We start from the raw sequence: 24,006 nt of genomic DNA, 5'->3' as shown, positions 1-24,006 counted from the left end.
GCACCTTATGGACGTCACCACTGTGGAAACTGTTTCGATTCAGAAACAGTTCTACAGACCTCACCTGGAGTACTGTGTCCAGTTCTGGGCACCACAGTTCAAGAAGGACACTGACAAACTGGAACGTGTCCAGAGGAGGGCAACCAAAATGGTCAAAGGCCTGGAAACAATGCCTTATGAGGAACGGCTAAGGGAGCTGGGCATGTTTAGCCTGGAGAAGAGGAGGTTAAGGGGTGATATGATAGCCATGTTCAAATATATAAAAGGATGTCATATGGAGGAGGGAGAAAGGTTGTTTTCTGCTGCTCCAGAGAAGCGGACACGGAGCAATGGATCCAAACTACAAGAAAGATTCCACCTAAACATTAGGAAGAACTTCCTGACAGTAAGAGCTGTTCGACAGTGGAATTTGCTGCCAAGGAGTGTGGTGGAGTCTCCGTCTTTGGAGGTCTTTAAGCAGAGGCTTGACAACCATATGTCAGGAGTGCTCTGATGGTGTTTCCTGCTTGGCAGGGGGTTGGACTCGATGGCCCTTGTGGTCTATTCCAACTCTATGATTCTATGATTCTAGAATACACCAACAGGATGCATTCATTCAGTAGTCCAGTTGACCATTAAAAAGTACAAAAACTTCACTACTTTTGGCTGTCCTCATTGGTTCATGCCATCAAACGCTCATGTGAAAATATTTACATTACAATGGCAACATCTGCACTTGTAGATCTGGCGCTTTTCTGGTGGTGCATTTGGAGAGTGTCACCACACCAATCACCACGCGTCCTTGAGACCATTAAAAATGTACACCAGCTGGCTGTCAAATTGCTGATGAAGAGGGAGCTGCGCTGGGTCCTTACCCTACGGTTTAACTCCCCGATGAAGTGGATTTCCTCCCTTTGCTGTGAACACATGTGTAGGATTTTCTCCTTCATTGTTTCTCCTCTGCTTCTTGTTTCCAGGTTTTCTAACACACCACCTATTTATTCAGTTCTAGGTACTTTATACCAGTAAGTGGTTAAAATCACCTCTTCATTCCGTTCCATTTAGCTTAAACAATGCACCTGCTACAACCTCTCATCTTCAGAAAACTGGTTTCATTAGTAGTACCTGACTGCACAGACAGCTGATTCCAGTTTATATAATAGGTCCAATGCGTCACTAAAAATTGTCAGTTTATTGTCATGATCATGATTTAGCTATCTCTGCATATATTGTTAAAGAGAGGTTTTTAAAGACGACATTTTGAGTTTTATTAATCAGGTTTTTATTGTTCTCAATTTTGGGGGGTCGTATCATCTTTAAGCGTCCTGTTTTTCATTTGGTTCTGTTAAATATGTTTTCTTGAGACACACACATATATATATTTCACATTTCTGTATATGTTTCAACAAAAAAGCACTTTGGTAATTTTGTTTCATATGCATTTAGAAGAAGACTATGATAATGTATTAATACTTTACTGTTCCATGTTATTTGCATGTTTATAGCACATTTGGCTCCCAGGCAGTCACCCATCCAGGCCTGCTTAGCTTCATGGGCCTTCAGACCATAGTCTAGAACAGGCTTCCTCAACCTCAGCCCTCTAGATGTTTAGAGACTACAATTCCCAGCATCCCTGACCACTGGTCCTGCTAGCTAGGGATCATGGGAGTTGTAGGCCAAAAACATCTGGAGGGCCGAGGTTGAGGAAGCCTGGTCTAGAACAGGGGTAGGCAACCTAAGGCCCATGGGGCGGATGCGGCCCAATTGCCTTCTCAATCTCGCCCACGGATGGTCTGGGAATCAGTGTGTTTTTCCATGAGTAGAATGTGTGCTTTTATTTAAAATGCATCTCTGGGTTATTTGTGGGGCATAGGAATTTGTTCATTACAGTGGTACCTCGGGTTACAGACGCTTCAGGTTACATACGCTTCAGGTTACAGACTCCGCTAACCCAGAAATAGTACCTCGGGTTAAGAACTTTGCTTCAGGATGAGAACAGAAATCGTGCAGCAGCGGCGTGGCAGCAGGGGAGGCTCCATTAGCTAAAGTGGTGCTTCAGGTTAAGAACAGTTTCAGGTTAAGAACAGACCTCCCGAACGAATTAAATACGTAACCCAAGGTACCACTGTATTTTTTCTTTCCAAAATATAGTCCGGCCCACCACATGGTCTGAGGGATGGTGGACCAGACCATGGCTGAAAAAAGTTACTGACCCCTGGTCTAGAACTTAGGTGTTTGTTCATCCAACCTGGTGCTAGACCACAAGTGTGCTTTTGACTGCATCTTTCCTCTTGTTTGCCAAATCCACTGTCTGACCACTAGCCCATCCACGACTATGCCTTCTGCCTCTGGCCCACATGATCCTCGGCTGCAGCCTATAATGAAACCAGGCCCCAAGCCTGGTGGGTAGGTGGGAGCTGCTGCTATGGCCATGGCATGTGGCTCTGTTTGATGGTAGCATACACTGCTTTTCCAATACCTCCTTCCCAGTCCTCTGCCTTCTCTTGCTGCCACTGGTGCTGTTGTGCTCCTCTCCCGCCCCTCGCTAATTTGGATTTTGTCATTCCAAAACGCTGGTTTTTCAGAATTCTGGGGACTTGCTAACGGAGAGGAACTGTCACCCAGCCTAGAGTTATGAAAAACCTTGATGCGGCTGTTTTTTGTGGACTGTTGCCTTGGCCCAGCACGGACAGTCTTATGATAACAGCACAGATATTTCTCGTATGAATAAATGGGAATCTTTTTCATTAAAACGTCGAGCGATCTTTAGGCAACAAAAAAAATATAGTTCTGTTCTCTTTTGTAATTCAGATTTAGCTCACCCCATGCAAGAAAAATGGTACGACATGAAGAGCTTTTGATATATTTTGTGCCTGGGCTTTTCTTCTCCATCCTGAAGTTTTCTGTTTCATGGTTTTTAAAATAAAAGCCACTCTTATGACAACTCTTTGCCTCCTGGGCAGCCAAGACAAACATCTAAGGACTCTAGTGGTTCAATTGATTCATCAGTGCTCTGTGTATGGGTTCTCACACTGGCAGCATCTAAGTTTCCCTGCCTTTTGTGCATTCACTTGCATTCCTGGGGACCTTGTTAAGCATTTCCGTGTTTGAATTTGCCTTCCATTTCCTTTTCAAGCGATTCCAGCTCTCCCTGGGACCTCCAGCAGGGCAAATAAAGGTCATTTGAGTACCTGATTAGCTGGAATGCACATTCACTTGGTCCCTCAATTCCATACAATTTTGCTCAAAAGCACTCAGCAGAGCCAGCGGCTTCATTCCTAGACATCTTAGCAGGCTGACTCTCCCACCTATCAAACCTCAACCCTCATTTCTGCTAGTGAAAACAAAAGATGCTTCAGGTGGATTGCAGCCACTGGAGAGGGGAGGAAATAATAAACCTACAAATAGCTGAAATTAGCAGACATTTGAAGAGGAGCCTTCAACATACCTCTCCTGAATAATCCTTTGTTATCTTCTCTCTCTTAAATCCTGCATTGTCTCCGATTCTGGTGCCAAGGAGCCAGAGTGTGACACTGGTCAGAGACAAACAAAACCACCCGCTGTGGAAATTTGGCCCACGCTTTCTAGAAAGATAATGGGTTGCACAAAGACGGTTTGTGGTTTCCAACAGGACTTTGGTTGGCCACTGTGAGCAAAAAAGACTGAACTAGATAGGCTTTTGGTCTGATCCAGCAGCGCTCTGATTATTCACAGGTATCTCACAACATAGATTAGGCTGAGAGATCATGACTTGCTCAAAAGAGGCTCAAATAGTAAGTTCAAGTTCAAGTTTGGTTGGGAGCTGCCCAGATGGGTGGCATATAATTAATACTAATAATAAAAACCACACACTCACTACTACTACTACTACCACCACTATTACAACTACCATTTCACTACCTAAAGCATGGATAGGCAAACTAAGGCCCAGAGGCCGGATCCGGCCCAATCGCCTTCTCAGTCTGGCCCGCGGACGGTCTGGGATTCAGTGTGTTTTTACATGAGTAGAATGTGTGCTGTTGTTGTTTAGTCGTTTAGTCGTGTCCGACTCTTCGTGACCCCATGGACCAGAGCACGCCAGGCACTCCTGTCTTTCACTGCCTCCCCCAGTTTGGTCAAACTCATGCTGGTAGCTTCGAGAACACTGTCCCACCAGCTCGTCCTCTGTCGTCCCCTTCTCCTTGTGCCCTCCATCTTTCCCAACATCAGGGTCTTTTCCAGGGAGTCTTCTCTTCTCATGAGGTGGCCAAAGTCTTGGAGCCTCAGCTTCACAATCTGTCCTTCCAGTGAGCACTCAGGGCTGATTTCCTTCAGAAGAGTAGAATGTGTGCTTTTATTTAAACTGCATCTCTGGGTTATTTGTGGGGCCTGCCTGGTATTTTTACATGAGTAGAATGTGTGCTTTTATTCAAAATGCATCTCTGGGTTATTTGTGGGGCATAGGAATTTGTTCATTCCCCCCCCCAAACTATAGTCCGGCCCCCCACAAGGTCTGAGGGACAGTGGACCAGCCCCCTGCTGAAAAAGTTTGTTGACCCCTGACCTAAAGCAAGTGAAATCATCAGTACGTACATATATTCAAGTATCAAGCTGGGATATTTCTGTAAATGCCACACACATTCATTAATGCAATGTAAAGAGAAAAGAACTTCATAGTTGCTCAATATGCAAGGCCGGAAAAATCCCAGGTGCGTGAACTCGTAGAAGTTTACTGCTGAGTCTTACTACTTTGAAATATTTATTCAAGCTTCTGCAAGTCGGCCACACGAAAGATTGATGCTGGCACTGCCTAGACACTAGAATTATTTTTCTAGCCCTGTCAATATACTTTTCCTGTTGAATCAAGGAGACACTTCATCAACAGGGAAAAAATTATGAGTGCATTTATTGGTGAACGCTTTATCCAGCTAAGTTACCTCTGCTGATTTTTCAAAACATCACTATTTAATTACTATCGCCACTCAATGGCAAAGAGAAATAGATCAAATTGCGGCTCTTACTAGGAGAGCTAAATTATATTATGGGATGCCCTGGGGAGCACCTCTGAGTTCATTATGATGAGGTTAGTCCTTTGGCCCGCCACAAATCCATGGCAATAGAATTAAGTAACAGAATGGCTGATACTCCACAGAATATTTGCTGAATGGGAAGAGGAAGGCAGCAAACTGGAGCTTTGGGCTCATCCAAATCGGGATCCAGCAAGAAAGCAAAGCGCTCCCTGCACATACCTAAACTTTTAAATGGTGTTTGTTTCAAATACCTGGATCAGCAAACATGGCATATTCACATAAACTCTCATAAGTGTGTATGTTTGTACGTGTGTGTGTGTGTGTGTGTGCGTGTGTGCGTGTGTGTTTGCTTGCTTGCTTGCATGCATGCATCAGGTTTTATTTTCTGTAACTGCTAACAATACTTTATCAAAGCATATCCCCCCCCCCCCAGATTTTTCACTGAAGCACTCCCTATTAATAATAATAATAAAAATAGAAGCAGGATATAGAAAAATACAAAATGGAACCAAATACTAACATACATAAAAACATTTTGCTATGGTCTCTAAATTAATCCACCTTTATACGTTTCAGAGTACAATTCAAAGTGTTGGTGCTGACTTTTAAAGCCCTAAACAGCCTCGGTCCTGTATACCTGAAGGAGCGTCTCCACCCCCATTGTTCGGCCCAGACACTGAGGTCCAGTGCTGAGGGCCTTCTGGTGGTTCCCTTGCTGCAAGAAGTGAGGTTACAGGGAACCAGGCAGAGGGCCTTCTCAGTAGTGGTGCCCGCCCTGTGGAACGCCCTCCCATCAAATGTCAAGGCAATAAACAACTATTTTAATTTTAAAAGACAACTGAAGGCAGCCCTGTTTAGGGAAGTTTTCAATGTCTGATGCTGTATTGTTTTTAATATTCGGTTGGAAGCCGCCCAGAGTGTCTGGGGAAACCCAGCCAGATGGGCAGGGTATAAATAAATTATTTTTATTATTATTCCATAATCTTGGAAAGATTGAGCGAGGAACCCATAGTGTTAGCCAAAGGTACATAGTTGTGACATCTGACTGTATCATAAGACCCCAAGGGTACATACACAGCCCAACAAGACAACGACAGGAATCCACCAACAGCATATGAATCAATATGGCGAACCTGATTCAAAAACACCCACCCACCCCACTCACACATGAAAACAAAGGTCGCCACAGCCAATCACAACAAGCAACCGCACCCTAGGCCAGCTCCATTTTTTCTCATCACCAAAAGAACACAAGCAAATAGCAAAGAGGACCTGCACAAACGACACTGACATTGTCTGCAAAGTAACACTGACCACTGGTCCTGTTAGCTAGGGATGATGGGAATTGTAGTCCCAAACATCTAGAGGGCTGGAGTTTGCCTATGCCTAATCTAGAGGAGACCTTCTTCTCCATCCCTGCTTTTGGGGGGGGGGGGGTTATCTACTTTAAATCAATTCAAATTAGATAAGAGCACTAGGGCTTTCAGCAGGTCTATGTCACTGGAACAGTGTTGGTCCTGAAAGTGAGTAAATGCCTTTTATTTGGACCAACAGCTACTCAAACTGTAGCCTTCCCTTTCAAAAGCCGAGGTAGCTCAAAGAAAACACTTTGGTGTAATCAATTCATATAGCTCATTTGATTCATCGGATGTTAAGACAGACAGAGCAGTTACCTGTCTTTGACACGCAGCCAGAATAAAGCCAAGGCGCTTGACATTTCTGCTAAGCTGCAGTCATGCAAAAGGAAGGCAACCACCCATTCCAATACATAAGGCTCACTCAACATTTCAGCGTCGCTCCAGCCATTTTGCTGCACGCTATCTCACAATATAGATTCAGCAGGAATAATGATGCTGAATTTGAAGGAGAAAGCGCATCGAAATAAGGAGATTTTTAAAAGGCTATTCAATATAGAACTTCAGCCAGAAGAAGATAATTCATGGAAAACTCTGAACAAAATGTATACTGCATCACTTGAGAGAAAACAAGTATTTACAAATGCCAGGAGACTGAGTGCTACCTTTGTCAACTACAGATGTGTCTTGTGGCACCTTCGTTAATCTAAATGCAACAGGGTTATTTGTTATTTTAGCAAATAAAGCCCTTTGCTCCTTCAGCAGCCAAGGCCACAGAGAAAACTTCCTATTTTCTTATTTTTCCCTATGAGTCTGAAATAAGTTTTAAATGCATATCTTTCATACAGCTGCCTACAGAATACATTAGATTATCACAGCCCCATGAGCTTGTCTTCTACGTTTAGGAGGTTAACATATTTTGACGCTATTAAACAACATTTATCTTCATGCATATTACAAAGACACACAAAGAACCAAGCTCAGACATGACATGAATGCTTATTCTCAGCCTCTCCTGAACTCTTATTCCCTTATAGCCATTTCCTGATTTTCTGCTGGAACACTCTGTCTGTTCCAATATATCGCTCTGTTTCCAGATCCTGTGCAGGTTTGCTTCTTATGCAATTCATATGGATCACCAGCCATGACATCATTCCTCCTCGGGTCTCTCTCTCCCCAGGTATCTGCACCTTTTAAGCTGCCCCATTCCGTCACCTTTCTATGCACTAGATGCTCAGCTCATATTTTAGGTCCCTGCATGCCAACTGGCATTGGTCAAAATGCCCATCTTCCTAATTTCCTACTGAGAAGGTTTTTCAGAGACGGGTCTCTTGCTACCGGCTGCGGCAGCAGGAATGAAGACACTTCCAAACAAAACAACTAGGCTCTGTAGGACACATGGCAGCTTCTTTCAAGATCTACAACATGGTGGTTGTAGACTCACAATAGTCTGTTATACTGTGGCAACTGGAGCATCCCAGAACAGCTGAGCATCACTCCTGTCTGCAAAGTGACAAAAAGATCTTGGACAGATAGATACTGGCCCCATTTTCGATTACAGTGGTACCTTGGGTTCTCAAACTTAATCTGTTCTGGGAGTCCGTTTGACTCCCGAAACCGTTCGAAAACCAAGGCGCGGCTTCTGGTGGGCTGCAGGAGCTTCCTGCACTAATCGGAAGCCGCACCAGACATTTGGCTTCCAAAAAGCGTTCACAAACCAGAACACTTACTTCCAGGTTTGCGGCGTTCAGGAACCGATTTATTCGACAACTCAGCCATTCAGGAACCAAAGTACCACCGTACCTATTTATGGTATGTGTATGTCATTCCATAACATCAAGTTCTCTGGGTGGCATTCACTAAATAAGTAGATAATAATAAGTAGATGACGATGACGACAACAACAACAACGAATAAAAAGCTACGTAGAAGATGGAACAAGCTTGTTTTTTCCTGCTCTGGAGGGTAGGACCAGTACCAATGGATTCAAGTTACAAAACAGGAGATTCCGAGTAAAAACCAGGAATAATTTTCTGACAGTAAGGGCTGTATGACAGCCAAGGGGCTGAGCAGTAAGCTCCCAGCACCACCTTCAGGAAAGAACCATCCAAGTAGGAAGAGAATCACTACCAAAAACCACCTCCCACACCTAACCTGGACAGCCTATCCAGAAGGATACCGTGGCCAAATGTATCAAAAGGTCTAACACAGGGGTCGGCAGAGGTTTACCTTGCCTGGGCCGGTTCACTCCAGCATAGAATCCTACGTGGGCCAGATTGCGGGCACACATAAGCGCCCATGCCCACGATTTCCGGAGTCTGCGCAGATGCGATTTCCGGCATGGCAGAAGCGAGTCCCCGCGCCGCGCCGCTTTAGCGTAGCAGGCAGGGGCTTGGCGAGCAGGCAGCTCGGTTCGGTTTGGGAGCAGCTCGTGGGGTGGTTAAACGACCCCCGTAGGCCGCTTGTGGCCCATTGGCCTGAGGTTGCTGACCCCTGGTCTAACAGAATCATCAGGGTCGCATATCCCTTATCTTTCTCTCAGCAAACGTCACCCCACAGAACAACCAAGACAGTTTTGCTACCCCAACCAGGCCTGAATTGGAACCAAAAGGGATTTGGAAAAACAGTTTCTTCCAAGAGTGACTAGTGTTGTCCTGCTCCTAAGTCTACTGTTGCTGACAGGGCACAGTAATAGAAAAAGAAAAAGGAAATGTCATATATTCCAAATCTAGCTGCTGATTCATCAATACTGTTGAAGATAAACAACTTCCAATAATTACAGGGAAATTTTATCTGTGTTTTTCACTAAGGAACCCTAATAAGGATTGTGATTTTATGTAAAAACTGTGTTATTTTTACTGTTGTTAGCCGCTCTGAGCCCGGCTTCAGCTGGGGAGGGCGGGATATAAATAAAATATTATTATTAATAATAATAATAATAATAATAATAATAAAGTTGAGAGGCTTGGGCATGCAACTAAAACAAGAAACCACCTGCATTAAATAACTCCATTGGGGTTTTTTGTTTTTTTTTTCATTTTGTATTTTCAGCAGATGTAATTGCTAACATATGGATGAGTTTTCTTGTGCAATATTCACAGGTTACATCAGTGGTAATTCATGGCAAAGTTCATCACTGTAACCTACAGAGAGTTATTTATGCAGAAGGAAGCAGCCATCAGCAGAGAGAGAAACCATTGACTTTTTTAAGGCGTGCAGACTGAAGATAAGTGATGAGATCCCATAGGGTAGACATACCAAATGTTAAGCCCAAATTGAAGTATCACATTAGAACATGCCTGAGGAGAGAAGTCTTATCGAAACAAAAGCTGGTGCACTGAAGGAAACTCCAGGGTTAACAACAAGATCCCAGAAGAACAACAAAACTTGGTTATAGCAACGCACTTCTTGGAAGGGTTCAACTTATCTGAATTAACCAGCTGCCTGGTACACACAAAACCTGTATCTGAACTACACCACTTCAAGCTGCCGATAGGTGCTGCTCTCAGGAACAAATGTACAAAGCAAAACACACAGAGAGAGAACTTCACAAAGCTAAAACCCAGCTAAGACTTGCCATCCCGGATCTAGCTTTCTACATGCAGAGAGTGGAGTTGGGGGTATTAAAGAGCATTGTTTGATTAGCCCCACCTTCCATCTGAAATGGTACATCCCATAAAAAGGTGCATGACCTGCATGGGAACTAGGCCTCTGAGCATGGGAATATAAGCAACCTTACCTGTATAGGCCATGTTCTTAGGGTTTCCATAAGGAGCCCCAGGTTGAACGGGGCTGTAAACTGGATTCATTGTGGAAGACGTGAAAACTCTGAAAGAGAAAGGGGGAAAGTGAATAATGAAAAATATTTCCCACTCTCACATTAAGATGGTAAGGACTATGTTTACGATTCATGATATAGAGCTGCAAAGGTAAGTATTTACGAAAAGACAACAGCTTACTCAGATATTCAAGTTTTGGAGCCTTCACTTAATTCTCTTAAATTATTCTCGCGGGTGACTTACCTGTCCTCCTAATTACAGCGAAAGAATTGGAAGAAATGCGTTTTTCAGTACTGCGATGAAATGGTACTTGGGAGAAATCAGAAAGAACAATTCCCCTCTTCCACCAGGGGGAGTCCAAGCCAAAGGACAGATCAAACCCCACAATGTTTGGGCCACAGGTGCATGTTGTACACTGAGTGTAAGATTCATTTCTCAGGAAATAAATCATACCCATATCATAAAGCAACATTCATTACACTATTAGTTTTGAGTGGCAGCTGAAGCGCTGGGCTTGAGGTTCTGCTCAGCTGTGATATGCAACTACTATACGTGGGACTGCCTCTGAAGATTGTTCGGAAACTTCAGCTGGTGCAGAATTCAGCGGCCAACTTTCTCACTGGGACAAGACAGTTTGAGCATATTACACTGACCCTGACCTGACTGCACTGGCTGCCAATTAGTTTCCGGCCCCAGTTCAAAGTGCTCGTTTTGACCTAATGAAGCCTAATGAAGCTCAGAACCGCAATACCTCCAGGACTGCCTCCCATAATAATAATAATAATAATAATAATAATAATAATAATAATAATATATTTATACCCCGCCCATCTGGCTGGGTTTCCTCAGCCACTTTGGGCAGCTCCCAACAGAATATTAAAATACAATAGTCTATTAAACATTAAAAGCTTCCCTAAACAGGGCTGCCTTCAGATGTCTTCTAAAAGTCTGGTAGTTGTTCTTCTCTTTGACATCTGGTGGGAGGGCGTTCCACAGGGCGGGGGCCACCACCGAGAAGGCCCTCTGCCTGGTTCTCTGTAACTTGGCTTCTTGCGAGGGAACCGCCAGAAGGCCCTCGGCGCTGGACCTCAGCGTCCGGGCAGAACGATGGGGACCCGGGCAGACCTGCCATCATCACCTGAGGCCCTTCTTTGTGGTCTCCCCTCCACTAGAGGTCTGGAGGGTGGCAACACTAGAACAGGTGGCTGCCCATTTGTGAAACGCTCTCCCCAGGGAGACTCGCCTGGTGCCTTCACTTACACCAATTATTACTCTAAAATATCCAGGGGAAAATAGGGATTGGTGGAAATTCTGTCACGCATCACGGTTTCAGTACTCCACAATCCCACTGGCAAGCCATTGTTAGGAAAATGAATCTGTCAAGTGATAAACATGGCTGCAACGTACATGCGACACACCATGGAAGGGAGGTGAGCTCTCAAGCAAACAGAATGATCCCCAAATTGGCTAACTATGGTGAAAAGAAACAAAATAAAAAAATTCCTTCCAGGAGCACCTTAGAGACCAATTAAGTTTGTTATTGGTAGGAGCTTTCATGTGCATGCACACTTATTCAGATACCACTTCTTCTTCAGATATTTAATTTTTTATTTATTTATTTATTTATTTATTTATTTATTTTTTGTTTCGACTACGGCAGACCAACACGGCTACCTACCTAAAACTATGGTTAAAAGGTTAACTATGGTTAAAAGGTCAGAACAGGTATCTATTCCTGAGCTTGGGCGGGAGGGGAGAGAAGGTACAAGTGGAACAAATAATCAAATCACATAAAGATGCAGATTTACAGATACATTTAAACCAACTATCCAGGGAGCATCCTGAGTGGAGCTTTGGGCTCTGCTCTATAGTTCAAACTTTGGCAGCACTGAGGAAGCGCCAAGCCTACTTGTGTTAAATGTCTGGCTGGATGCAGCTCAGCTCTTCATAACAAAAAGCTAGCTTCAAATTTATCTCTCTGTTGCCAGACCAACATATGAACTAAAATATTCTTTCTGGCTGGCACACCAACAGTATGTTCCGTACTATCCGAAATGTCGCAGCTCCAGGCAGAGAACTGCCTTTAAAAAAATTAATAACCCTTTTGCCCATCATCTTACTAATAAAGATGATTAAAGGGAGCCAGGGTCTTTTTTTTCCTCTGGCTTTTATTTAGAGAAAAGCAAGGAACCTGGGAATTTGTGTCTAGGACTGACAGTTAAGCAACTACTCAGTTAATTATCTTAATGAAGCACATTCTTAGCTCTGATTAGTGGAGGGAAAAATCAGTCATTAAGCTTTATTAGGCAAACCATTTGTCTCCACGGCTACCTAGACAATTTTAAACATCATACCCATCACGTTTACACCACTTCTGGATTGCCTTTAAAAGGAAAAGGGGGGGGGGGAAGACGCCTACTTCATAAAATAATCATTCATACATACAACAATGTGGACATTTATGAGCAATGAGCAATTTGTTAGATCATTAGTTCTTTTCCTTTTTATTTCCAGATAGTAAACAAGTCAAATGTTAAGCCTAGCAACAATTGGCTTGACAATTAGTGCTTAATTAATTAGCTTTCCTGCCACTTCTAAGTTAGCATTGTATTAGCGGCTCTCTAAAGAGGGAGAAGATGGAGGCTATAAAAAAGCAAAGAACTTGGGGGTGGAGAGGATGGCCAGGAAAGAGACTCCAACAGTCCAAATCAATGAATATTTGCAAAAGCCTCCCCTCGCAACTGGAAGAATGTGTGTTCCCTGTCTGTGAGTCTCATCCGCCACACAACATTGCCGCAGAAGATTTACATGTCACACATGCCAAGTTTATGGTCCTCTCAGCCTTTGCAGCTTGGCACTCCTGCCCGTCTGCAGTATTTTTTTGCTACTGTATTTATAGAGCCATTAAGTTTACACCGTAATATATGTATGCACTGTGGCCGTTACTTTTGCCGCAGGGACCATAAGTCTCAATTTCCTGACTGGTGTGAATTTAAAATTCTCCACCAGAGTGCTTCGCAGATAGAATTTTTTAATGCTGGAGATAAGAGTCTTTTGATTTAAAAAGGAATAACTTCAAAGAGCAATATCATGGATACTTCTATGCTACAAACGCAGTGCTAAAGTAATTTAACAGTCACGCCCCCTCCTCCCAAAATTGACAGTTAAGAAACTCCTATCCACCCGCAATTACAATTCCCCCAAATTTCTTGAGATGAGATTTCAGGACAGCTAAAACTTGCATAAAGTAGAAAGTGCCATTGTCATTGGTCTGCAGGGTGGTCCTCCAGTCCTCAGCTCATGGGTTCATAAAATCTACCATAATACATAGATTTGGTAAGGCTAAAGGCAGTCTTAAGAGGACAATCAGATCAACAATTAATAAAAGAATGGGACTGTGTTAAAGAGTATATGAAAAAACATTGTTCTGGAATTAACATATCGGTATGTAATAAATGAAGTTTGCAAGGTCAAGGGAATGAAGAAATGGTTATAAAAGGTCTAAAGCTAGAAATAACATATATATACATATATATATAACACAACAATCAAGATAAAATGAAAAGTTGAAGTCTCAAAAGGATGGAAGGGAGTCAAAGTGTGTGTATGTTTGTTTACGTTTTTGTGGTTGTTCTTTTTTTCCCTTTGATTTTTTGATTAATGTATTATTTTGTTTATATTTTATGTTGTAATTTTGCATTGAAAATAAAGTAGAAAAAGAAAAAGAAGTCTACCATAATAGAGACAGTGAACCAAGTCTGAGAATTATGAACACCCAGCAATTCCAGCAAGCGGCTACGAGGCTGGAGAGGGGTTCAGCACACCATCAAGGTACAATGACAGGCAACACAGCAGGGATGTCTTCTTGCTGCAAGCCTCACCAGGTAATATTTACAAGTACTATGTAATCAGACCACTTATTTGCTGTGCTGGCCAGGATGTGTGAAGACCTGGAGACATACCGTATTTTGCGCCCCATAGGATGCACCTAGTTTTTTGGGGGGGAAATAAAGAAGAAAAAAAATATTTCCCCCCCAGGTGTGGGGCTGGAAGAACCAGGTCAGGGAAGAGCAGGAAGGCGCGCTCCGCCTCCCCACTGTCCCCCGAGCTTGTGGGGCTGGCGATGGGGAGAAGTGTGCTGAGCCCGGGACTGGAGGCAGCTCTGCACAGCCATCGGGAGCCGGGCGGGACTTCGCGCCCCGCTCCCGATGGCTGTGCAGAGCTGCGCTGAGCCCGGGACTGCAGGCAGCTCTGCGCAGCCACTGGGAGCCAGGCGGGACTTCGCGCCCCGCTCCCAATGGCCACGCAGAGCTGCGCTGAGCCCGGGACTGCAGGCAGCTCTGCGCAACCCTCGGAGCCGGTCTCCCGAGGGTTGCGCAGAGCTTCCTGAAGCCTGGAGAGCGAGAGGGGTCGGTGCGCACCAACCCCTTTCGCTCTCCAGGCTTCAGTGAAAGCCTGCATTCGCCCCATAGGACGCACACACATTTCCCCTTCATTTTTGGAGGGGAAAATGTGCGTCCTATAGGGCGAAAAATACGGTACCTCGGCTACTATATTCAAACTCATCTCCATTTGGTTCCAGAACTGATCTATTGGAAGCCATTGCAACCTGAGAGGCAGGACTGCCAGACTGCAGAGCAGTGGCTTTCCACTGTTCCCATTCAAAGTAGTCATCATAAGAATTGGAGCTTGAGTTCACTTCTTCTACTCCTCCCTTCACTCAGCCCCCCTGTTTTTTTCGAGCTCTCAATCTCCCAACTCCAAATATGCCATCTTATTTTTTTAATCTTCTAAGCCCACCCCAAAATGGCCACACCCACTTTTACATTTTGGCTATGCCCACTTTGACCACGCAGCCCCCAGAAGGGTTGATCTTGGGGTCAACGTAGTCCTTAGCCCCAAAAAGGTTAGCCACCCCTACTTTAACCACCTACTGCAAATCACCAAGTGGTCTACAGCAAGGTGATCTTCAAACTTGGGTCCCCAGACGTTGATGGACTACAACTCTCATCATCCCTAGCCAGCTCATGAATGATGGGAGTTGTAGTCCAAGGTTGGAAAGCACTGCACTAGGAGATCCAAATCTATTCCTTGCTCATTCCTGACCTGAGATCAAGTGTGGTGTAGTGGTTAAGAGCGGTGGACTCGTAATCTGGGGAACCGGGTTGGCGTCTCCGCTCCTCCACATGCAGCTGCTGGGTGACCTTGGGCCAGTCACACTTCTCTGAAGTCTCTCAGCCCCACTCACCTCACATCGAGTGTTTGTTGTGGGGGAGGAAGGGAAAGGAGAATGTTAGCCGCTTTGAGACTCCTTCGGGTAGTGGTAAAGTGGGATATCAAATCCAAACTCCTCTTCTTCTTCTTCTACAGGTCTTTAGATGCAAAGTTCATTTGCTGCACTGGTTTCAGTAGACCATGCAACCACGTCACCGGTTTAAAAGCGGGATTTACATAATCATTTTTGTTTTTTAAGTGTGGACAAGCAGTTGCACTGGAAATATTTATTTCTCAGTTCAGTAACTGATTATTACATTGCTTATGCAAAAATCTAGGTTTGCACCAAATGGGGTCTGCCTGAAATAGTTTCTGCAACACTTCTACCTAGTCAAATACATAGTTCAACTTCACATTGGCACTGGAGAGGCAGGGAGAAGAAACAAGTCAGAAAGACAAGTAAAATCCAGGAGAGGGGCTGTGCCAGTCCATTGCAACAAACACAGCAAATAAACTTGGGACACCTTAAAGCCTGAACACATTTTATTGTGGCAAGAGCCCACCAAAGCAGATGCAGGCTTGAAACTTATTTTATTACTTAAAAATTATTGGGAAATGATATACAATGAACTGAAAAAAAATGTTTAAAATGACATTTGTAAAAAAAAACCCAGAAGCATTTTTGTTAGGGATTGTAGGACAAGACCTGCCAAGAAAAACAAAGAATTTATTTATGTATGCTACAACAGCAGCAAGAGTCTTGATAGCACAAGGATGGAAGAATGAGGAAATCCCAACGAAAGAACAGTGGCAAGAAAAATTGATGAGTTATGCAGAGTTGGCTAAATTGACATACAAATTGCGGGAGAAGGACAACTGTGGATTTAATGAAGAATGGGAGCTTTTTACAAATTATCTAAAAAGACAACAAAATAAACTGGACTCCTTGGCAACACAAATTTACTGGTTGATAACATGTTAGATAGATAATGTAAGGATATGTAAAATTTTATAACATGCAGAGAATAATATGTGCTGAGAAATCAGAGAGAGGAGCTGAGGGAAGTCTTTGGTGTGGGAGGGAGGGTTAGGGGGAAAATAATGTATGTGATTATATGGTTTGATAATTTGTTATGTTGAAAATGCTAATAAAAAAAAAAATTTTTTTAAGAAACTTATTTTATTACAGAGGGACGCGGGTGGCACTGTGGGTAAAAGCCTCAGCGCCTAGGGCTTGCCGATCGAAAGGTCAGTGGTTCGAATCCCCGCGGCGGGGTGCGCTCCTGTTGCTCCCCAGCGCCTGCCAACCTAGCAGTTCGAAAGCACTCCCGGGTGCAAGTAAATAGGGACCGCTTACTAGCGGGAAGGTAAACGGCGTTTCTGTGTGCGGCTCTGGCTCGCCAGAGCAGCGATGTCACACTGGCCACGTGACCCGGAAGTGTCTCCGGACAGCGCTGGCCCCCGGCCTCTTGAGTGAGATGGGCGCACAACCCCAGAGTCTGGCAAGACTGGCCCGTATGGGCAGGGGTACCTTTACCTTTACCTTATTTTATTACAGCAGCTTTGCACCGCAGACACGATGGGAATGGACAGACAACACACAACTAAAAAGAGTGTGAGACTGAATATAATAGAAAAGACAGACCTAAAAGACATACAGTAGAAGTGCTCCATTGCTATTTTTGCTTAGAAACTGCCAAATACCCAGAGGAGCAAGAATTCCAGCAGGACAATCCTAAGAGGCCCCTATTGTTGAGCAAACTCCAGCAACCTGTCCACCGCAACTTGGTGACTCTCCTATCGCATCTCTGCTGTGAAAGCAGTCGCCGGCAAAGGAAATTACTTCAGACGAAGTGTAAATAGCAACACAACAGAGGTCGCGCCATCACTCAATGGCCCGTGTGTCAGTCAAAGGGGGTGAGAGGAGGTGGGGGTGTGGATATGAAGGATATGCCTTGAGAAAGGGGAAAGGAAGCACTGTAAACACTCAACTTGAACTTTCCACGCTATTAAGTGGCTGCGGTGTCACACTCGGGTGCTCTCGCCTCGCTGAACAATAGTGCGCTTCAAAGGCTGCGCGTGATAAAATGGAAGCTTTGCCCAGCAATCACCAAGAGCTGCAGACGGGAGATCCGGGAGCATCCGTAAGGCAGTAAGAGAGGTTCAGTTGCCTCTCCGCTTTTAGACCATTTGGGAAAAGTTACAAGGGAGTGTGGCATAGCTGATTCTCGCAGCCTTACACCAGGGTTGTGCAAAGAAGAAAATAAATGCTGTTCCTTCTCTTTCACAATCCACCAGGACGATTTCCTACTCTTGCACAACTCTGGTTCATTTCAGTGGGGAGATTCCTGGCCAAACCATGCTCCATCGGTTAAATCTGTCTTCAATTTTGCTGTGCACCATACTGAAATTGAAATTGTAATACTTTATTGTCACTTGTACAACTTGTATACAGTGAGATTACACGAGCACCCCCCACTCAGCTCTCTTAGTCTTAATTCCCCTCGTTTACTGACACACATGTGGGAAAATGATTGCTCCCACACACACACACACACACACACCAAACGCGAAAGTCAATTGCCCTGTTGTTATCTTTTCACTCAGCAGCCTAACAGCCCACAGATAGAAGCTGTTCTTTACCCTGTTGGGGCGACTAATGTTTCCTTATCTTCCGCCCGAGGGCAGGAGATCAAGAAAGTGCCGGCCAGGGTGTGAATCATCCCTGAGAATTTTCCTCACTCTCCTGAGGCAATGTTCTTCCACTATTTCATCTAGCGGATTCACGGGACAGCCCATAATATCTTGTGCTGTATTCCCCACCCTCTGTAGGCACTTCCTATCAGCTGATGTCAAACCAGTGTACCGCACCGTGATGCAGTAAGAAAGGACACTTTCTATTGTGGACTGGTAGAAGGAGATCATCAAATACTGCTCCAAATCCACCATTTGAGGTTGGTCGCTTCACTGCACTACAAAATCTGGAGAAGTGTGCAATTCAAAGGATAATTTTGTTTCGGGATTTGGGAATCAGGCCTGTTCACGTCAGAATTCCTCAAGCATCCCTAGCTGCATGTCCAAGCTATCAACCAGAGGCCGATCTTACAAACAACCCTGAACATTGGAGGGCCCCCCCCCCAAAAAAAAATGAAGTGCCAGGGTCCAAGCCCTAAGAGGCAACCCACAGTCTGATAATGTGGGGCTTAGCTAAGCATATAAGAACACAGGCAAGATGAGAGCCTTGGAGCTATCCAAGGTCCTGCAGCCATCTTCTGTTGGATCTCATACCACTTGGTCCTCCAGCTTATAGAATCATAGAATCATAGAGTTGGAAGAGACCACAAGGGCCATCGAGTCCAACCCCCTGCCAAGCAGGAAACACCATCAGAGCACTCCTGACATATGGTTGTCAAGCCTCTGCTTAAAGACCTCCAAAGAAGGAGACTCCACCACACTCCTTGGCAGCAAATTCCACTGTCAAACAGCTCTTACTGTCAGGAAGTTCTTCCTAATGTTTAGGTGGAATCTTCTTTCTTGTAGTTTGGATCCATTGTTCCGTGTCCGCTTCTCTGGAGCAGCAGAAAACAACCTTTCTCCCTCCTCTATATGACATCCTTTTATATATTTGAACATGGCTATCATCTCACCCCTTAACCTCCTCTTCTCCAGGCTAAACATGCCCAGCTCCCTTAGCCGTTCCTCATAAGGCATCATTTCCAGGCCTTTGACCATTTTGGTTGCCCTCCTCTGGACACGTTCCAGTTTGTCAGTGTCCTTCTTGAACTGTGGTGCCCAGAACTGGACACAGTACTCCAGGTGAGGTCTGACCAGAGCAGACCTTAAATTGGACCACATTTTTTGTGTGGAATCACAGCTGTGCAGCCAAACACCCATCACTCCACACTTTAGTTTTACAAAGCGTCTGAGTTGTAAAGAGGTAGCAAAAAAAACCACAACAGCCTAAGTATAATTTTGTAAAATTCCAATTAGGGTAAGTTATGCGCAGATAAAGCAGTTTGAAGACCCTTTATTTCAGCAGGCATTTAAAACGTTAAACCATCCCATTTTATTGCTTCCACTTTTTAAATGTGTAACATCTTTTACCCTTGCCGCTGTTGAGTTGTTGCTTTGTTTTTAAGTGTTAGCCACATTTTATGTTCCTTGTTATTGCTTTCAGAAATGGACTGCTAGTCGCATTTGAACTTTTTATTGATTTATATTATATAATTTCCTGATTATGCTATATACCATACCAGGTACTTTTCAGACTATATATAAAGTATTATTAGTGATATAATTTTGTTTGACAGGGCCCATTTCTAATAGAAATTAGAAGTACTGTACAGGTATAGGAAGAATTATTAACTGCATTAGAGAGTTTTCCATCTCTAGATTTAATAATTAAAAGCAAATTACATGGTGATTGGGTATTTATAATTACACAGTAGTCCAAGTTGGAGCCTATTTTGTCACACAGATATACAATGAATGGAAGTAGTGTCTATGGGATGGTCAGTTCAGCAATCCTGCATCCTATTCCAAGGATTTAGGAGACGTAACGTTACATTCCACAAACATAAAATATACAATGCCTCTCCTGAAGGTTTGGTCGCTAAATATGCATCAGAAGATGGGAAGACAATGAAGTAAAGCACAGAGAAACAAACCCCTTTCTCTACCCTTCCCCACAACATTCAAGCCTGAAAATCGTCTACTCTGTCCCTCTTCACACAAGAGAACTGTGAAGTAGCTATCACTAAGCAGAATATTAGATCTGGAAGATCTGGGTTCAAATCCTGATTCAGCCACAAAGCTCTCTAGGTTGGCTTTGGACAAGTCACCATTACTCAGGCCACCCACACATCATAGCATAGCCTGGTAAAGCACTCCCTTATTTCCACAGCAGGCCTTTCTAGAGAGTCTGGAGGCTGGCAGATTCATTTTGCAACTCTAAAACAGATGGCCCTTTCCAAGCATCTTAAAAAAATATAGATCTACAGATCTACACATAGAGAGAGGCACATGACTTGAGGCCAGAAGAGTGGATCAAATAATCTTAAAGGGTTCAGAAGCTTCCCCAGTCAATGAACACACACACACACACACACACACACACACACACACACACACACCTTAAACATTATTTTTTTAAGGAAAGGTGAGATTGGAGGAATATATTCTTGCCACAGGTGGTTAAACAAACAGCTATTTACAAGCCTTATAAAACGTAAGGTCTGTTGGAACACTCCTAACAAGGCATTGTCTGAAATTTGAAGAGAGCTGATCTGCCTCGTTGTCAAACGATACAGTGAAAGTATCATCCCCAAATCCTACCACCATCAAAAATCACCTAAATCTCATTAGTTCACAGATCTGACTATCATTTCCAGCAAAGTCCTCAATGCTACAAGTGACTACAAGTGATAAAAATTCAACAGTGGTTTTTTAAAAATCAAAGATTCTGATGCTATGCACGGATGGGGGTCAATTTCTTTTCTTTTCAATATAATGGCTTAATTTCATATTAATCCCCATTACCAGAAGCCAATTTTAGAAAAATTCGGTGATTCAGTTACTTTTAATAATTAGAATCAATAGGTGACTCCAAGTCTTTCACACATGCTGCCAAAGTAATAATTGTGTCTAGAAAGACTTAATTATCCTCTGCATAATTTCTCCATGTTATACCTCTGATCCATGATAGTTCATCTTTTATAGCTAGGCTTTTGTTTGGAGACAATCTAATGAGCATAAGATGTGGTAGGTTAACGATTTAAATATAGAAATATTCTTTTTGCCTGTGGATGTGATCATATGGGCAAGACTCTGCACTGGCATGGGTCTCCATTCACATGGAACACACACACACACACAGTCAATCTTGAACTGGTCTATGTGAACTGGTTTCAATGGCTGCCAGTACGATTCTGGCCATCGTTCAAGGTTCTGCTTTTAGCATTCAAAGCCCTGAACAACTTGGGACCAGGATATCTAATGGACGGCCTTGCCCACTATTATGGGGCACTGCTCAGAGTACCACCTATTCTAGAAACCAGGCTTTTAGCGTTGGGGCTCCAGCCGTCAAAATCAATACATGTTTGCTTAAGGCAGTGTTTCCCAACCGGTGTTCCGCGGCACACTAGTGTGCCGCGAGACGTTGCCTGGTGTGCCGCGGGAAAAATTAAAAAATTTGAAAGATATCCGGAGAGGCGGCCTTCAGGCGAGTTTTAATTTTAATTTTCCTTCTCCCACTTAATGCCCCACGCTCGCCCGAGCAGCTTGCAGTCCTCGGTAACCACGGCGACCCGAGGGAGGGGAGGGAACAGGGAAGTCGAGGGCGGTGGCGAGCCGCGATGACGTCAGTGGGCCGCGCCGCCTCGCCCTGGCACAGTGTGAGAGCCCCGGCTAGTGGCGCGAGCTTCGGAATAAGTGGGATCCGCGTGCGCGAGACCGAGATCGCGGGTAAGGAGCTCAGCCCTGGGCAGGAGGAAGCGGGGCCGCGCGTGCGGGCCACATCCCCACAGAGAGCGAGCCTCCCCCGGCCCACCACTCCGGGCAGGTCCACTCGCATGAGGGGGCGGCGATGGCGACGGCCGGCAGCTTGCCTGCAATGCCATCCCTCGAGCAGGCGAGGAGCCCGGAGGCTACCAGATGCGAGTCCTCTTTCCCACCCTGCTCGGGAGTCCAGAGCACTTGGTCACATTCAGGATCTAGAGTGGGGAAGCGGGGCTTGTGTCTGGGCTGGACACATTGGGCTGCCTGTGCCGCTCGACCTGCGGGGAGAAATCAGGGTGGGAGTCACGACCGTGAGGCAGGGCTGCCAAGTGTGGCAGAAGAGGACACGGCCGTCGCACCTGTCCTTAGGTAGGAGCTTCTTCCGTGTCGACCTGCTGCCCTAAAGTCTTGGCTTTTTTCTTGGCTTTTTGACGGTTGGCACAGAAGGAAGGCAAGGGGGAGGGGAAAAATTGAAACTTACACTTTCGTGCGTCCCTCCCGGCGTGACGCTGCGCGCTGACGTCACGGGGCTGTAATGGTGGTGTGCCTCGAGATTTTTTTCATGAAACAAGTGTGCCTTTGCCCAAAAAAGGTTGGGAAACACTGGCTTAAGGAAGGCTTTCCCTGAGTTGTGTCCCAGTCATTTGTGAAAGCTCACTTGCACATCTGATGAAATTGTTTCCTTGTTTTTAGAGCTTGTACGGACAGTTTTATTGTTTGAGAGTCTGTTTAAAAGATTTACTGCTCTTGTGTTTCTGTATTTTATTCTGCTATATTTACTATTATTATTATTATTATTATTATTATTAATGTTCTGATTAATGCTTTGCTTTACCTGAACACCAGTTTGAGGTGGGGAATTTGCTCATATACAAGACAAATATAGGGCAACTGTCTCACAATTTATCTTTTTTTATGAAAAACTGCTTATGTCGGTAAGGAACATCAATATGTCTTGCGAAGTTTGGAAGGCTGCCAATTCTACACATAAATAAATATCAATAAACCCCTGCTTTTTAAAAGATGAAAAGGGGAGAATTTCTTGAGATCTTCATCTCCCACATCATTGTGTCCTTTAATTAAAGAAGCATTAAAGCCTTGTTAAAACAGGTGGAAAGATTTCACAGCTGAATATTGATTGATCTCAACAAAAAGCATTTGCCAAAAATTGGGAATATTCAGCAAACAGGCAATGTTCATTGGAATGGGCACATTTCCTAAAGGAGAACAATCACAGCTGATTTCATGCTTGCGGAGGAAAAACCACCACCTTGAAACCCTTCACCTTGGTGTGCTACAGACTCAAAGAAATGAGGTAAGAAAACCTTCTAAGTTATTTCTGTACTTCAAAACTAAAGAGCCAGAGGCTGGTCTAATTATTTTGAATTGCTATAGAGCTGGCAGTTTCAGCTACTCCAACAGGGATCGAAACCTCTTCTTTAACAACCAGGAGAAAAATATTGTAACCTGTGAGACTTGAGATGACTTAATGGAATGGAAGAAGTAATTCAGCACACTTTCATCATTTACTTAGCATTAGTATAACCCATTCCAATGTTCAAAGGGCTTAAAATAATTTTTATTAAGAACCTAAATAACTAATAATAATAATAATAAAATGTTATTTATATCCTGCCCTCCCCAGCCGAAGCCGGGCTCAGAGTGGCCAACAACAGTAAAATGATACAACATTCTAAAATCATTTCATTATAAAATCAGTTGCTGTACAGTACACTGTACGCTGTACAATTGCTGAATATTATCTATGTGTAGAATTGTTATTTTAGCAAGCATCGTAATAGCCCTGAAATGTCACCATCATCACCATCATTTTTTATGTTTTGTTATGTTTTTATATGTGCTGGAAACCCAGCCAGATGGGTGGGGTATAAATAATAAAATTGTTGTCATTGTTGTCATGTACACACTGCAGGCAGGAGACTTGAGGCAGAAGCTTCCTGGATTGCTCAAAGCCAGCCAAGTGGAATTCACGGGTCAGGATTTGAAAGAGGGACATGGGTTTGCATGACCACCCCTGCCTTCTGCAAGCTGGTGCCCTCCTACATTAAATTAAGGGACTGCAGCTCCCCATCAGCTCTAGTCAGCTATACAGCTGCAGTCCTAAACACCTGGAAGTCACTGGGTTGGGGAAGGCTGACTTACAGAGTCTTAGGG

General features: G+C 44.1%; 1 protein-coding gene across 6 annotated transcripts in view; it reads right to left on the bottom strand.

Moving 5' to 3' along the window:
- FAM168A (family with sequence similarity 168 member A) overlaps positions 1 to 24,006 on the bottom strand; it is a 155,010-nt gene that overhangs the window by 79,692 nt on the left and 51,312 nt on the right. For all 6 annotated transcript variants that reach the window (XM_077926889.1, XM_077926884.1, XM_077926890.1 and 3 more), the window contains one exon: positions 10,083 to 10,171. In XM_077926889.1, the coding sequence (XP_077783015.1) occupies positions 10,083 to 10,152 (70 nt within the window). In that variant the 5' untranslated portion in view covers positions 10,153 to 10,171. Of the gene's footprint in view, positions 1 to 10,082; positions 10,172 to 24,006 lie in introns of those variants that run through there.

Source organism: Podarcis muralis, chromosome 4 (genome assembly GCF_964188315.1).
Source record: "Podarcis muralis chromosome 4, rPodMur119.hap1.1, whole genome shotgun sequence".
Taxonomy (NCBI): domain Eukaryota; kingdom Metazoa; phylum Chordata; class Lepidosauria; order Squamata; family Lacertidae; genus Podarcis; species Podarcis muralis.
Note: the sequence above shows the minus strand (reverse complement) of the source record. Positions and strands in the feature narration are given on the sequence as shown.